This window comes from Tauraco erythrolophus, chromosome Z (assembly GCF_009769465.1).
Source record: "Tauraco erythrolophus isolate bTauEry1 chromosome Z, bTauEry1.pri, whole genome shotgun sequence".
In the NCBI taxonomy this organism is placed as follows: domain Eukaryota; kingdom Metazoa; phylum Chordata; class Aves; order Musophagiformes; family Musophagidae; genus Tauraco; species Tauraco erythrolophus.
The window spans coordinates 30,667,518-30,683,786 of record NC_141496.1 but is presented as its reverse complement, the minus strand read 5'-3'; the positions used below and the strand labels follow the sequence as shown (position 1 = coordinate 30,683,786).

Genomic DNA, 16,269 nt, shown 5'->3' with positions numbered 1-16,269 from the left:
ATATGACCAGAATAAGGACCATTTATGATAACCTTTTATTTCAGAAAATGAAGCAGAATCTGGAGTAATAAATATTATTAGTGGGGTAAAATCATGGTTTTCAATCACTGATATTTAAATTGTCTTAATCATCTGTTTCCATAAAATAGTTATGAAGACATTTTTAACAAATAATAGGTGTCCTCTAAGCAAATTGATTTTTAATGAAAATGTATACTTTTATACCTTTTTTTTTTTGTATGTATTCTTTAAAAAAAAAATCAGCTGTTCACTGTAAGAGTTTCCATTGTGGCATTTTTTTCAGAAACCAGAATTTCACCCTGCTTTGTCAGTTATATTTTCCATTAAGAAAATAGTCCAGAATTTGTTGAACTCTCTGGGAATCTTCCCATTCTTTGCACTGGCCTGTAGAACTTATCCCTGATTGTATATATTTTTTTACCTCAAAAGACACAGTGCAGAGTATAACTGGTGTTTCTGACAGGTTCAGACTGTTTTCTGCGCTTTTGCTGATACACAAGGTTCACTGCCAGCAGAGACAGTTGTCTGAGGACCCTCCTCCGGATGGCTTTAGATTATACCTAGAACTGGTTGGCTTAAGAAATGCAGAGAGCTTTGAAGATGAAACTGTAATTTTTATTTTTAACAGTTAGTAACTCTTTGATAAAAAGGCTTTGTTGCTTGTCTGGATAGAAGAGGCATGAAATCAGTTCCTTCTCGTACAGGAGGAAATTTGAATCTGTCTCCCATTTTTCAAGAATGTTTGGAATAGTTGGAGGTAGGGTGTCAGATATGTATGTAAAAACAATAAGGAAGTAACAGTGTCTGTCGTTGATTAAAATAGGCAGTAACATTTTCTCTACCTTAAGTTTGAGTTTCTTATGCAACTATAAAGTCCCACTAGGATGAATTTTTTAACACAGGAAGCTTTTATTTTTGCTAGCTATGGGGTATGATGTAGATTACTATAAATGATCTCCATCTGCCTCTCTGTCTTAAACATTTTTCTCCTATGCATTTGTAGGTATTCTCACCTTTTTTAAGACCTAGGTCTGGCACCTATGAGTATGAGGTACCTATGAGCTTTAAGAGTTTATATGAATATTCAGAGAGATGTGATTGACCTTAATATGTGAACTGTATGGGATTCAAATATTACCCATAAAATAAGACTATCAGTATGTAATTCCATCAGCACCTTCTGGAAAGTATCTTAGGTGATGCGGCAAGTTACTTAGCAGATCTTTAAACCAGCTTATGTCAGAAAAATTCCCTGAATAAGTTACCCCCAGTAAGACCTGTATGCTTGTCTGTTGACATAGACTCATGTTGTTCTTCCAGTTTTAAGATGTGACAGTAACTGATAATGCAGTTAAATAACTTGTTTCTGAGATGTCACATGGGCTATTACTAGGAAACATTGTGAAAGATGGTCTCCAGAAGTGTAATAAGGAAGTAATTGTGGATAGTATCGATAGATTTGCCCTTCAACAAAGTGAATTGTAGTGGTATGCGAAGGAATTGTTGTGTTATTATTCCTGGTAGGAACTCTGGCTATTTAGAAATACCACACATAATTTAAAGTTTTATGTTGTATGGTTGGAATGTTATTGCAAGCAGTCAACCGTTCCTTCAGTCACTCTGATGAAGAGACCATGAACTTGCTCTTGCAGCTAATGAGACCTATCCTGGGAAACCCTGGTACTGCTGAGAAACCTTTCTGCACTTACCTTCTCGGGAACCCTTGCCAATCAAAGAGGCTGTAGGTGTTTGAAGTATTCATTTAGCCAAAGATTTTTCATTCTGTTTACAGTCCTGTATGTTTTTAAGTTTATCTCTTTTGAAATGAATCTCATAAAATGTCTCGGACTCTCCTTCTTCTCTCTAGTTAGTTTTCTCTTCCATCCTTCATCAAATCACAGATATAGGAAAAAAAGATATTTGCGAATAGCCACATCATATCTTTCAAATACACACATGCACAAAATATCCGTATATACCCACAGATCTTAATACTGAAATCTGAGCTAGTTATCTCACTTCTCCTTATCATCTATACAGAAAGGCAGGTATATCTGTGGAACAAAACATCTCATTTTAAGGGAGATGCTGAACAGGGGTCTGAAAATCATCCTCCAGAGGTGGCTGACTCTGGTGAGAGTCAGCGTGATCATGGGTGATGCAAGCATCTGTACTGCAGATCCACAAGGTTGGGTCAGACCAGTCCTGTACAGAGTGACTGAGTACCTTGACCGTGTGACTGCAAACCTGAGAGAGGACTCAGAGTGTGACTTAGCTGACATAATCATGGTGATTTGAGTTGTCACTGATCAGAGTATGCAGCAGTATCTTTGCTCGTTGCAGTATGATTGAGAAGGATTGTTACTAGATTTCATGAGAATTAAAGACTTGTTGTTTGCTTCAGTTCAAGTCTTGATGACCTTGAAGTAGACGGCGGAAGCGGAGGTGTTTCAGACAGATCCCACGTTCACTACTCTCCCCTCGGTTCTTCAGAGGCCATGGCTTGTAGCAGAGGTGGATTAGACTTACCTACCAGTCTGCAGCCCAAGGTATTTGATACTATCTTTGTTTGCATTGTTTCCCTTTTAAGTAAATAACCGAAAATGCTTGAGAGACATCTGAATCTGAAGGGGAAAAATGGGTTCCTGGTTGGCAGGGCCAGCTGCTCTGGAGAGCAGCACACTCAGGGTTGTGGAGTCGGAGCTCCCTGCTTGTGGCCAGGCTCGGCAGCAGCCATGGGAAGGGTCCATCAGAGATTTGCTTCAGCTTTGAAAAAAGCATCATTTATCAGAAATGTTTCAAAGGAAGTGTCTCAGGTTCACTGAATAGGCATTTTCTAACCAAAATACCTCTGGCGAGGAAATGTTTAACCAGCTGTAGTTATGTGAAAGGGTAACAGCTTTGTAAAGTATAAAACCAGCCTGCTGCCTGTTTTAAAACAATTGCTAGACTCAGGGAAATTCAGTTGGGTTTTGTGCGCTTACCAATACAAATCACTCCTCTTCATTATGTTTTTCTGAAGTATCCTGGCTATGTTTATTTTCATTAGACCATGGTGATACTTCTGAGATCTTCAGCCACAAACATAGAGTTATTTTATGTTCGTAGGGGTTCTCTATGTTTTTGTTAGACAGACTTCTTGCCACTGTAGAGCTTTATCTGACCTTCAGCAAATGATTACATGAAGGCAGAAAAAGAGTCCAGCACAAACACTGAATTCTGTTAAGGCTACTTTTAAAAACAATAAGGTAAGCCGTTTAGAAGTAGGCTCTGTTGAAATGTAAATGATATATCAAAAATCAAGGAGTTTCCTTTCAAGCCTTATCATTGACATATTTGGAGATGGGAAAATCTTTTCACACGCAATAAGAAAAAAATGCAAAGAGAAAAAAGAAAGAGATTAAATCCTTTCTTTGGAAACTCTGACATCAGTAATTACCAAGGCAGTGTGTTAGTCTCCACAAAATGTTCTTGAGGTATTAAAGTACTAAGATTGATGGCTCCCTTGGTAAAAGAAGATAGCTTGGTCATCAGATATAATGGCCAACAACACCGTTTGGCTGGCGTTTGGCACCAAACTGGAGAAGAATGTAAGCTTTCTCTTAATCTCTTAGTCTAATTTGCACCTACAAATTGTTTCCTGTGAGATACAAAAATTTATCGTGGTGGAAGTATGACAGACTTCCTAAGAATTCAAATGAAGTTGTCAAAAAATTGTACTTCAACTTAAAGCTTTAATGAAGCCAAGAGAACATGGGCATGTGATCAGCTATCATTCAGAAATTTTGTCACTGATTTATTTTGTTTCTATTGCTGATGCATTTTAAAATGACACAAGTTTTAATTCGCTGCAATTTCTTGTAGGAAGGCACAGCGTCTGGGATTAGGTCACGCTCCTATTCCTGCTCTTCACCCAAAGGTTTATTAGGAAAGCCTCGCATTCCTCGGGACTTTGCAGTTGGGAATTTGAATGAAGGTCAGTGCTCTGGCTTTGCACCTGCACAGCCCCTGACTGCTTCGAGCATTGGCTTTACTCAGGCCTGTCCTGTACACAGACCTCGTCAACACGCGTGAAAGCAGAGTTCGGTTGCCTTTGAGTACTCGTACTGTCATCCCTTGCTCTTCTCCTGTCTACTGCCCCATCATGCCTTCCCGTGATACAGCAGATGGTTGGGAGAGCATTGACCAAGAAAAGTTAACGCAGGCAAGGGCAGTAGTGTTCTTTTTGGAAGATCCTTACCCCAGCCTCCCGCTGGGTGCCTGGCGAGGAAGCTCAGGATGACACAGAAGAGGTGTCGAAGAGAGTGGATGACCCCAGCTTCCTGTAGATCCCAGGGCATCTCTGAAACATGGATGGGCTTTTGTCGTCTCCGCAGGCTGGAGAGCAAAACCCGCCCATTCCATCAAGTGAAGTGCTAGATGTTTCTGCAAGAAGTTTGAAATTTTTTACAGATTGTTTCTAACATGCTTTATTTCTAGACACATAGTTTCATGTTTAGAAGACAACCCACACCTTTCACAATGAGGGTATGGGTTGTATTTGATAACCATGCAAAACATGAAATTCTTACACTGTGCTTTTCATACAGATCACATCACTTAGGAACCACTTGCATTTCAAGAGACTTGGCCTCTGTCTCTATAACCCTGTCCATTGCCATACTTCCAGATTGTCTCTCCCTGCAGTACACCTTTACCTTTAGTCTTGAGCAAGAGGCAGATGGAGTGGACACCCAGAGAAGTGGGTGCCCCATCATTGAAGGTGTTCAAGCTCAGGTTTGATGGGGCTTTGAGCAACCTGATCTAGTGAAAGATGTGTTATGGGGGTTGGACTAAGTCCTTTGAAAGTCCCTTCCAACCCAAACCATTCTGTGATTCTATGACATTGAGTGCGAAAACACACAAAACTGGTGGAACGGTTGTTGTTAACTATGAAACCAGTTAAGAAATTGAAAACCTGTTGGGAAGGTGAGACGGAGAAAGCTGATGGGCAGACATACAGCGACTGCAGACATCTTTTTTTCCCTTAGAAACTGTGTTAAGCAGTGCAGCAAATAACTCGTTTGTGGTAGCTCAAATGCGCTGTAAGGTGTCCTCTTGTAAGGAGGAGTACGCACTGCAGCCTGTGGCACGCAGCTGTGTTGTATTTTTCCCCTTCACTTAATGTATCTGTAACTATTGTATCCAACAGATTAGGTGAGAAGTCTTTGGCAAAACAAGGCCGAAGAAAAAAGAGGGAAGCATGTCACAGAAGTAGAGGATGGCAGATCAGCAAAGCCTTACGACATGTGCTTAAAGTTAAGACAGAATTCCTTTGACCTCACAGCTAAGGGACTGTTGGTGTCACAGCCCGTTAAGCTTCATCCAGACACAGTTACCTGCTCTGACCTGATCTGGGCTTGGGCACATGTCCTGTTCATTCTCTCTTCCCTTCCTCCTGCGACAGCCAGTTCTGGGCCATTACCTATCTTGCGGGGAATGTGGAAATGCTTTCCTATCCATGCTTGGAAAACTGGCCGTTCTGGAGCCCACACCGCAGGTGTGGGAGGGAGGGTGGTGGTCTGCTAAGGTTCCTGCTGGCACTTCCCTGCCACCAGCACGTCCTGCTTTGTCCCTTCCTTGACAGCATTTTGCAGGGACAGGAGTGTTGAACAGAGTTTTTGGCAGCTGGCAGTGGTGATTGCTATGTTGGGCAGGCACAGCTGCGCTCACTTTGAACCATCACGTCTGGGTACAGGACTAGCCCAAAAGGTTGGTACAAGAAGCTAGGTCAGATACTTCATCCTGGTCTCTGTGGGCTGTAGCAGGATTGTGTCTGGGTCTGCGCAGGTGTCTGCACACTGAAAACCTGCCCCTTCCCCTCTGCTCAGCTGCCAGTGCTTTGGACATGTCGCTCAGGGCTTAGCTATGCAGGAGGGAGGCACAGCTGACCTTGTACGTTGCTATGAAACGTAAGCCAAGGCAGATGAATGCAGGATGGCAACAGGATGGTCTTTCTTGCATAAAGTACGAGAAAAAGGTGGGAAATCACCATCCATTTCTGATGGAAGCTCTTCAGTGGGCTGAGGTTTAAAACAACTTCCTGCTTTTATTCGAGAAGGTATTACTAGGCTATAACAGTAAAGGATTTGTCCCTACTCTGTAGATGATGTGGTCACGAACAGTGGTCGATCTCTCCTTCAGGCTCTTTCACTCTCTAAGTCAGTGTCTCTGCTCCACCCTTGTAGTAAGTACCTCAATGCTGACCCCATGGTGCTGTTTTGCGTGAGGCTGTCTTCATCTCCCATGGGTACATGGCCTTCGTTTCTTCTGAAAGCATCCTGCGGCACAGGTTGTACCTGGCAACTAACTGAAATGCCCTTTGTGGTCTCACTGCTTCTTTGGTAAATATTCTAGCTCTCACTAACTTGAAGTCTACATTTGTCTGAAGACATGCTGATTCACTGAAGCCTGTCTAAGTTTGTATCTAACTTTAAAGAAGGCATAGTCTGATGTTTTGACTTAGGCAGATGTTTAAGTGTCTTTCTGAACCATACCTGTGGTAGCTTTGCAAAAAACGTCTGTAAAACTGACTGGATTCTAATTTGGAAATGGTACAGTGGTTCCTTCAGTTTGTTTTTTAGTTCGAAAACAACCCGACTGAATTATTTATCTTGTATTTTTCTTTTTAAACAGTTTGTTGAAAAGTACATCCTCAAGTCCTCTCTGTTGTTTCTTGGTTGTAAACTTGTAACACATTACACATCCTGTGCAGTACATAGACTAGTAAAATTCTTCTTTATGTAGAAGGATTTAATTTTTTTTAATACTACAGATAAGGATGCATAAGACAGGTAATTGAAAATGTTAGAAGAATGTTTTTAAGATCTTTTACAACAAATTATGTATAAAGTAAGATGGAGTGTGATTCATTCAAGTCTGGGTTGCTAAGAAAATGGAATTTTTTTTGTTATTCTTAAAAACAGACAGTTTGCAGAGACTAGCATTCACTGATACACATCTCAGTTCCTGCAGATTCTGTCAACTAAACAAAGCTTAGTGAGCAGAGGTCTTACCCCAGGAAAAGCTGCTTCTAATGTATATATGTGTTCGCTTTCCTAATTTTCAAATGACATTGCAAACCCTTAATGACAAGCCTGTGGCCTGGTGGAGGGTCGTGCGTTTCAGATAGATGTGATGGCTGTGCCATCTGAGTGCCTCATAACTGTTTATGTCTTGCAGAACGAGCGTACAGTCTGCCGGAGCAGTCTGGAGAGAAAAGGTAGGGGTTACTTGTCGCACCTGCATTTTGAGGCGCTGAGAACAGGTCTGTGCAAGAATGCCATCTAGGGAGCATGGCGGAGAAGAGCCCTTGGCTCCCCTCGCCACGGGGGTTTTAGCAGCGATTTCGGGGAGCGCTGCCTGCTCAGCAGATCCGTGAGCCCACGCTTAGCTCAGCCCACCCCTGCCTGTGCTGCCCTCGCCGCGGACGTCCTGCAGTGGAGGTTTGCCGTGCACCGCTGCGGGACGTGCGCGGAGGGGAAGTGCTTGTGCTCACTATAGGAGCTCCTGTCCACTGTAGGCATGTCCAAAACACAGTAAAAAAAAAAGCAAGGGGGCTTTTGATACCAACTATGATCTAGCCAAGCTTCTAACACATTGCACATTCAGAGCACTCCACGGGCTAGTGTTATTCCTTGTTATAAAGAGGGATTGCATTCTTTTTAATAGCGCCAGCTAAACCCACAATAAAACACGTGACAGTAAACGTGAGGTGAAACAAGCACTGTCCAGATTCTGCTCTGTTTTAAGGGACTGTTCCCACCGGATTGACATTTTTTTCGCTGGTCTCTGTTTTAGGATTCAAGAGGAGGAATGGAATAAATACATTGCACCCTCAAAAAACGAGTATGAAAAGTGTAAAGTGAGTCGGACTTTCAGCTTTCTGATGAACAGAATGACCAGCACACGGAATAAGTGCAAGGTAGTTTGGGATTTATGTCTATATTGTTATGTATAATTATGTCACTGTAATTGAGTGAATGAATGACTAGAATAAAAATTTTTATGTAAAGATAAGCTGTTTATTACAAAACCATATAAGTAATTGAAAGAAACTTTTATATTTATTTTTAATTTTGAAACATACGCAGAATACCCTGAAATGGCCTTCATGTTAAAAACCAGCTTTCCTTTTAAACAATAGCCTTTGCTGAACAAAATAAAGTATTTCCCTTGCCATTTTTTTTTGATGTTATTAATAATCTCATTTGATGACTTAGCCAAAGTTTAAATTTATGAATTGCCTTTAGGAAACAATCTTCTCTGTTAAGTAAAATTAAGAGGTATGGGCCTGTTCTTGCAATTAGTCTCAATAAGTACACGAGTCTGTAACTTTTATGTTGGCACATAATCATTTGAATTTGCCTTGCTTGAAGTTAATGGGACTTCTTGCATGAGTAACTACTACTTAGTGTTAAAGAATGGCAGGTTTGAGGCCTGCATAGTCAAACATACATACACTGAATGGTGGAACATTTGTGGCTTAATTTCAAGACATCTGAAATTTAGATTAAGGGCATCAATTAACAGCTTGAGAGATGGGTTTGGCCCACAGGATCCTTCTGGCTGGCCTCTGGCAGTTTTGCAGGCTTTCTAGTATGCCCTCCTGTGCCCCAGGATATCTGAATGTTTGTAGATCTGAGGATGATTGGCTGAAGCGGTGTCTTCACAAGTGACAGAACTGGCTGTGAACATGTATGTCCGGTCCAGCAGCCATACATAAGCCTCTCTCTTAAAGAGTAAATATCAGGACTGCTCGAGGAAATGTATAATCACACCAACAAGAGTACTGTAAAAACAGGCAGAATTTATTAAATTCATTAACACTCATTAAAAATAGGATATTTCTAATGTCTTAAGATGTAAAGACAAGTCGTCTGGATTTATATAGCTGCCGCTTTAAATGCAGAGACATGAGTTTGCATGTATGCCTCAGGGAGATGTGGGCACTGATGTTTGCTTGTATGTGCAGCGAGTCAATGGCACTTCTTAAATTTTATTTTGTGGCCCTTTCCTTTTTGCAGGTTTGTAAATGTATTTCTGCCAGTCTTCCTTGATAATGCTTCCTGGCTGGGCTACCAGTGAAAGCAATGTCTGCATCATTTTAAGACTTCAGTAATGTTGGGTGTAATAGTATGGTGTATTGTTCCAGGGAATAAACGTTTTGGAGTAATTTGCTCTTGAGTGTTTTAGTTTTTTTAAAATAGAACCAGTTTACCTTCTTTTCTAATGTCCCTTTATTTACTTTTTTCCTGCCTCTGCTGTTGGGGATGAAGACAAAAAGTAAAGATACTAAAGATAAAGAGAAACTGAACAGGCACAGTTTTACAAATGGGACCTTCTCAGGAGTTATCCCATGTATGGCCTGTGAAAAGGCTCTCCTAGGAAAGGAGTCACTGCAGTGCTCCCGTAAGTAGTTGCTGCTTTCACATGTGACCTTACAGTGTTCCGAACCCTGCTTTGGGATCTTGGTTCAGTGTTTTGTTTCAAGAAGAAAACTTGCCTAGATTTAGATGTAGCTCGTTTATGTAACAAGCTGAAGCTGACAAGGCAGTGGGAGGAAGGATGGCATGTGACAGCTTCAGAAGGGACCATGGCCATCTCCTAGCCTCAGCACATTAGACAGACTCCTTCCTAGCCATAGGCTGTGAGACCAAATCATCCGAAGGGCCACTTCAGTAAGTGGACATGGAGGAGGGAAAAAAGCAAAGCCTGAGAGTAACTTTTTCTGCGGCTGAGGACCTTGTTGGTTGCCAGACTTTGAAACATGCCTTCTTTTTCAGATTGCAACGTGATTGTGCATAAGAGCTGCAAGGAGTGTGTTCCTGTGTGCACCAAGGTAACTTCCTATACCACTCTGTTCTCACTAGAGCATATCTGCTTTCCAAGGGATCTATAAACGTCACGAAGGAAAAAAGAAAGTATGCACAGCCCACTCAGACCCAGTGTCTGTATGCAGAGGGCTGCGAGGGTGTCAAAACGTCTAATGTGAGCAGTAGAACAGGTGCTGTGCTTGAACAACAGTTTTTGGAATAGGATCAAAAATGAGGATAGAGAGATACTTGTATTTTTGAAGAGCTGTAAGGTCAAATTGTAAAATTGTGTGCCTGGATGAATACAGAAAGGGATTGAAAAGAAAGGCTCCTCAGAACCACAGATAGCCCCTCACATAGGAAGAGAGATCCTGTATGTTGGAATAACGGAAAGCAGAGGTGGAAGGGACTTTGGGAGTCGACCTAGCCCGTCTTCTTACCCTCAGGCAAACTGACTTCTAGGTAACAGTTTGGGCAGATGTTTGTCTGACCTGTTCTGGAAAATCTCTGGAGGAGGAGACTCCACAGTCTGCCTGGGCAGTCACTCCCAGTGTTCAGATGCCGCTGCAGACAGGGCAAAATCAACACTAGAGCTATGGATACTGACTCCTTTTTAGTAGGAATGCATGGAAGGTGAAGTTACCATGACAAAGAAGTTGCTTCTTTATAGGTGTGTAGGGCCTCTGTCCTCATGGAATAAAATGGGACTTGCAGAGAAGTGTGCCACAGGATGTCGTTTTTCAGATTAGTGGAGTGTGTTTTTCTGGTTTAGCTGGGTTTTGCATTATGGTGGCTGTAGCTCAGTTTTGCATCATGGCAGCTTGCAGAGAGAACATGTGTCCATATAGACCCTTGAGGGTAAAAAAGCCTTAAAATGGACGTAAATGAAGTGCTTTTATGTATTTATTTTGGTTATAGCTGCTGCATCATAGCCTTGCACAAATTTCTGAGCAACTTTAGGGCATTAGGACAGCTGAACTGGTAGTTTTAATTACTGGGAATTGTGGGTTATTTGTCAAGAGGAGACAAGAGCTCCTACCACCTCTGACTCCTCTCAACAAGAATGAAGTGCAGAAAACATTCCCAGACCCGCCTCGAGTGCAATACATGCCTAAGCACAGCAGGCTTTTGCTACAGGTTTTGCAAGAGTCCTCTTTGGAAAGAAGATCAATTCTGCCTCTGATACCCAGGCTTCCTCAGCCACACTCAGCCTGCCACAAGTACTTCAACCTGATTTGAATATAAAGCCCTGAGTGTGAACTCTTGTTCTTGCAGCCTTCACGGACAATGTTCATACAGAGAAAGTAGAGTGCTGGAACTCAGTGACTTGGTTCCAAATAAACAGATTCAGTATTGTGTTGTAGCACAAATAATATCATTCTACTCTGAATATTGTTATCTACTGATAACTAATAAACCTGGAATTATTGGTTATTATTAGAAATTAGGATCATAATTTATGTCCATTTTCTTGAGACCCTTTTGTATGATGATACAATGAGTTACTGATTTGACTGTTCACTGTGTTATCAGCTATGATTTCATTGCAATTTAAAAAAATTCTTCTTTTTTCAGAAATCTCAGGAGCGATACCATAATAAAAACAAACTCCAAGCTGGTGTAACAAGTAAGTTAGGAGGTGTAAACCCAGCACTTCTAAGTTAAGCCTTCGTTAAAAATCATGGGAATGACAACATGAACTTTGCTACATCATTTGTGTGTTTCTATTTCTCATTTCAATATCTGTATGAAAGCGAATGTCTCTAATACGAGTAGGATTTTTTTAAGAAATTGGTGTTGACGTAAATCCTCCTCTACTAAAATGAGTGGGAGTTTTACTATGTTTTGTTTTCAGTGAGAATGAACATCAAAGGTAGCTGTTGAGTGTGTTGTTTACCGTATGCACAAATATTTCACTCTTCTATGTTCAGGTTGCAATGCTAGAGTGTGGATGATTTGGATTGTTTTCTTACCAATAATATCCACGCTGGAGCTATTCCACTTTGCCTTCAGGCTTGTCTTTATATTCTGTGGCAGAGCATCACAGTCTTGTCCCATGGCAAGCAGACATTCTTGATACCCAGTATAGGTCTATATGAACATCAAATAGCATTTCACAGTATAACTGTGCTGTTGGTGACGTACTCTGCATTGTTTGTCAAAATGTTGTGTTGTGCTTTGCCTCACAGATTCCCTGCCTGGAGACGTTTCGCAGACGGTGCTCTCCGCAGTGCATTCTTCTTCCTCTGTGCCTATCGGACTGTCTGCTGGAAGGAGGGAAGCCTTGCAACAGTCCCACTTCTTGTCCAGGAGTGTCCCCAGTGCCAGTTTTGAAAGGTAGAGGGCAGCTGCTTGTGGACTGTGCTAAATACATCATTCAACATTTCTAGGAAAATTGAAACCATTAAATAAATGTGGGATTTTTTTTTTTTCCTGCTGTAGAAGATCTGCACCATTTTCTGAGCAAGAATCTGAGACTAGCACCTGGAGGTCCAAGTCACGGTCTGAAGAGATGTTACAAGCATTAGGAAACTTTTCTTCAATGGATCCTTTCGTGATGGAAGGTGAGAAGTATTGCACAGATGTTGTATTTTATAACCTGTATTGGAAAATGCAAACCAGAAAAATTCCTTAGTTGATATAGGAAGCCATTTCTTCTGCTAAAAGAAAAGCACCTATTTTTGATAATTACAGTTGTGTCCCTCATTAAAATGATACAGTCAGACACATTAGTCTTAAAATACAACTTTGCCTTTCCTCCTGGTAACTCTTTGATAACTTTTAGAATATTTTTGTACGGTGTTACTGTTTTAAAATAACAGGGATAAATGTATTTGGCATACTTGCAGAGCCAGAACAGCAATATACTTTTCTTCTGCACTCATCTAATCATCTCCATTGACAGCGTACATTGCAAAACGTAAACCTACTTTACTTGTATTTCCTTAGTAGCCCCAAAATCTCACAGTAGTGAGCTGCCCTCCTGAAAGGTCCACATGTCCTTGTGAAGTGAATGGAAATGGGCTTTTTCTGTAGCTAGATGTCAGACTGAATTTCAAAGCTGAAGGGGATTCGATGGTGCAGATGTCTCTCACTGGACATCTGCAAAACGGCTAGTGCCCCTCCAACACCAAAGCTACTTTTGAAAATGTTACATTTTATTTTTAAATTTTAAAAAGTTTCTTCAAGCAAAGGATTTAATCTGAAGAAAGAAGGGTGGGTTTTCTTGTTCTTCTCCCTCACTGTCACATTTGCATTTCAGCACTTCAGTAATGACATTGACATCGGGCAAACTTCTCTGTGATAAAGCCACTGCCAGCGTTTGCAGAAGCCTTGTCTAAAATTCATCCCTGTGGTGTGTTCCCCTTACTATATGAATAGATCTGCATGGACAAAGGGACTTCCTTTACTCTTCATATGCCTGGTGTTAATGAGATACACTTTTTGTTGTAGATGATGTGGATTTGTCTCAGTGGACTGATCTCCGCACAGATGCACAAGAGTTTGAGGCAGAGTCCTGGAGTCTTGTTGTGGATCCAGTGTTCTGTAGTAAGCAAGAAAAGGATGTCATCAAGAGGCAGGATGTCATTTTCGGTCAGTATTTCAAAGCTTCATGGGTTTAAAAACAATTTGGTGTAGAAAATAGAGAGGAAACCTATATGTTTTATATCCAGAAGAATGAATGCTTCAACTCAGGATAAGAAGGTTCAAAGAGCATTTTTGTCACAAATTACAATGTGTCCTTGAGCTAAGGAAATCGAATCATAGAATAGAATCATTTGGATTGGAAAAAGTCTTTAAGATCATCAAGTCTGACTGTTAACCTAGCACTGCCAGTTCCACCACTAAACCATGTCCCTAAGCGCCACATCTACGTGTCTTTTAAATACCTCCAGGGATGGTGACTCAACCATTTCCCTGGCCAGCCTGTTCCAATGCTTGATAACCCTTTTGATGAAGAAAATTTTCTTAATATCCAATCTAAGCCTCCCCTGGCACAGCTTGAGGCCATTTCCTCTTGTCTTATCTCTTTTCACTTGGGAGAAGAGACCAACACCCACCTCACTACGACTTCCTTTCAGGTAGTTGTAGAGAGCGAGAAGGTCTCCCCTCAGCCTCCTTTTCTCCAGGCTAAACAACCTCAGTTCCCTCAGCCACTCCTCATAAGACTTGTGCTCTAGACCCTTCACCAGCTTTATAGCCCATCTTTGGACACACTCCAGCACCTCAGTGTCTTTCTTGTAGTGAGGGGCCCAAAACTGAGCGCATTATTTGAGGTGCAGCCTCACCAGTACCGAGTACAGGGGGACAATCACTTCCCTACTCCTGCTGGCCACACTATTTCTCATACAAGCCAGGATGCTATTGGCCTTCTTGACCACCTGGGCACAGTGCTGACTCAGCTGGCTATCGACCAACACCCCCTGGTCCTTTTCCACTGGGCAGCTTCCCAACCATTCTTCCCCAAGCTTGTAGTGTTGCATGGGGTTGTTGTGACCCAAGTGTGGGACCCAACACTTAGCCTTGTTGAACCTTATACAATTGGCCTCAGCCTATTGATCCAGCCTATCCAGATCCCTCTGTAGAGCTTTCCTACCCTCAAGCAGATCAACACTCCTGCCAAACTTGGTGTTGTGATGGAGTCTAGTGACTACCAGAGACATGTCTACCCTGTTCACAGAATGGTTGAGTTTGGAAGGCACCTCATCCAATCCCCAGCTCAAGCTGTTGCAACCTCAGCGTGTTCAGTGGGGTACACTTGAGAGAACTGTGCCAGAGTCAGATAAATGCAGTCTTCCTGCTGGCATAATCTATTAGGTTTGAGGCTCACACAGGAAAAATGATCATGACTGTATAGTTGAATGTTGCTAAAGTCTATCTTAGAAGGTATGCAAAATGTTCAGGTGATTACTATATTATGCTATTTTCTTTTATACTACAGAGCTGATGCAAACAGAAGTGCATCACATCCATACCCTGTTCATTATGTCTGAAATATTCAGGAAAGGGATGAAGGAAGAACTGCAGCTGGACCACAGCACAGTGGACAGAATATTCCCCTGCTTAGATGAGCTACTGGAGATGCACAGGCAATTCTTCTGCAGAATGAAGGAGAGACGGCAGGAATCATGTGAGGCAGGGAGTGAACGTAATTTTGTCATCAGCAGAATTGGAGATATCCTTGTGCAGCAGGTAGAAGCATCAGATCTGTTAATCCTTTATGTACTCAAGGTTCGCACATAAACAATTTATTGACTTTAAAACTTCTGTGACCAAGAAGAGGGCTATGATTGCCTCATAAAATTCAAAGGCTGTCCCCTCCATATTATTGCAGGGTGAAATAGCAATGAGATAAAATCATTACTGATAGGTAACTGTGATGAACTTGGGATGAACTTCTACATATGTGGTACAAGTGACAAGGAAAGTGGTGAACTTTGTCCTGTTAAGAGTAGAAGGCTGCTGCCATCATACCATGCACTGCAAAAAATGGAAGCAACCGATTTACTTTTTTAGTAGCAGTGAAGAATTGTCTGATGATGGAAACTACCCACTCATTTCTTTTAGTGATCTGGCATGGTGTGTCTCGAGTTGCTGCTCACTAGAGAAAGGGTGGTCACAGCGTGTTTATGATGGCTGTAGAACACGTAACTAACTGCTTGCTGGTCACACTTCAGTTTCTTGCAATCAGGAGAGTGTGGCTTTTAAACTTCAGTCAGTCAGTTTTCACTCCACTGAAATAAAGAAGCTGAACTGTTACCTTGTCTAGAAGTGGTGTGGAGATCAGAAAAATGCAAGTAAGCCTCAATGGGATTGTGTTTGCAAAGAGGTGAAGGAAATACTACTATAATAACTGTTCTGGGTGTTACTGGCAAGACTCTAGTGGAGATACTTGTGCCCTCTCCAGCCTGTGTTCGTCTTCGTGCTCCTAAAAACAGCTAGCCCATTTTCGTTCTGTAGTGACGGGCCCTGCTAGTGAAATTCAGAGAATTTGAGAAACAAGTAGCGTAAAATTTTGTATTTATGCAAAATACATTAATTAAAAGTATACACTTTCCTGTCAGGTGCAATGTTGAGCACAGTTCACTTATTAATTTCTTCAGTTTTCAGAGGAAAATGCAACTAAAATGACGAAAATATATGGTGAGTTTTGCAGCCATCAAAAAGAAGCTGTTAATCTCTTCAAAGAGTTGCAACAAAACAAGAAGTTCCAGAATTTTATTAAAGTAAGTTTATGTGGAAACGTGATCACTATTGACAAAATGCTTAGGAAAAAGATGTGTAGCTTTTGATTAGATTTAGGATTGAAATTATACTCAGTAACTCACTTTTAATAGTGAATAAAAATAGCGAAGTTTTTTCCTCCTTAACTGATGAGCTGGTAAGTTACCTT

The 16,269-nt window shown here is 41.4% G+C and overlaps 1 protein-coding gene across 1 annotated transcript in view; it reads left to right on the top strand.

Moving 5' to 3' along the window:
• Positions 1-16,269, top strand: part of ARHGEF28 (Rho guanine nucleotide exchange factor 28) — a 62,678-nt gene that overhangs the window by 10,655 nt on the left and 35,754 nt on the right. The window contains exons 4-15 of the mRNA XM_086629005.1: positions 2,426-2,570; positions 3,886-3,997; positions 7,243-7,282; positions 7,861-7,984; positions 9,339-9,471; positions 9,846-9,901; positions 11,451-11,502; positions 12,065-12,212; positions 12,321-12,439; positions 13,329-13,469; positions 14,818-15,068; positions 15,980-16,102. Of these exons, the coding sequence (XP_086485131.1) occupies positions 2,426-2,570; positions 3,886-3,997; positions 7,243-7,282; positions 7,861-7,984; positions 9,339-9,471; positions 9,846-9,901; positions 11,451-11,502; positions 12,065-12,212; positions 12,321-12,439; positions 13,329-13,469; positions 14,818-15,068; positions 15,980-16,102 (1,444 nt within the window). The remainder of the gene's footprint in view (positions 1-2,425; positions 2,571-3,885; positions 3,998-7,242; positions 7,283-7,860; positions 7,985-9,338; positions 9,472-9,845; positions 9,902-11,450; positions 11,503-12,064; positions 12,213-12,320; positions 12,440-13,328; positions 13,470-14,817; positions 15,069-15,979; positions 16,103-16,269) is intronic.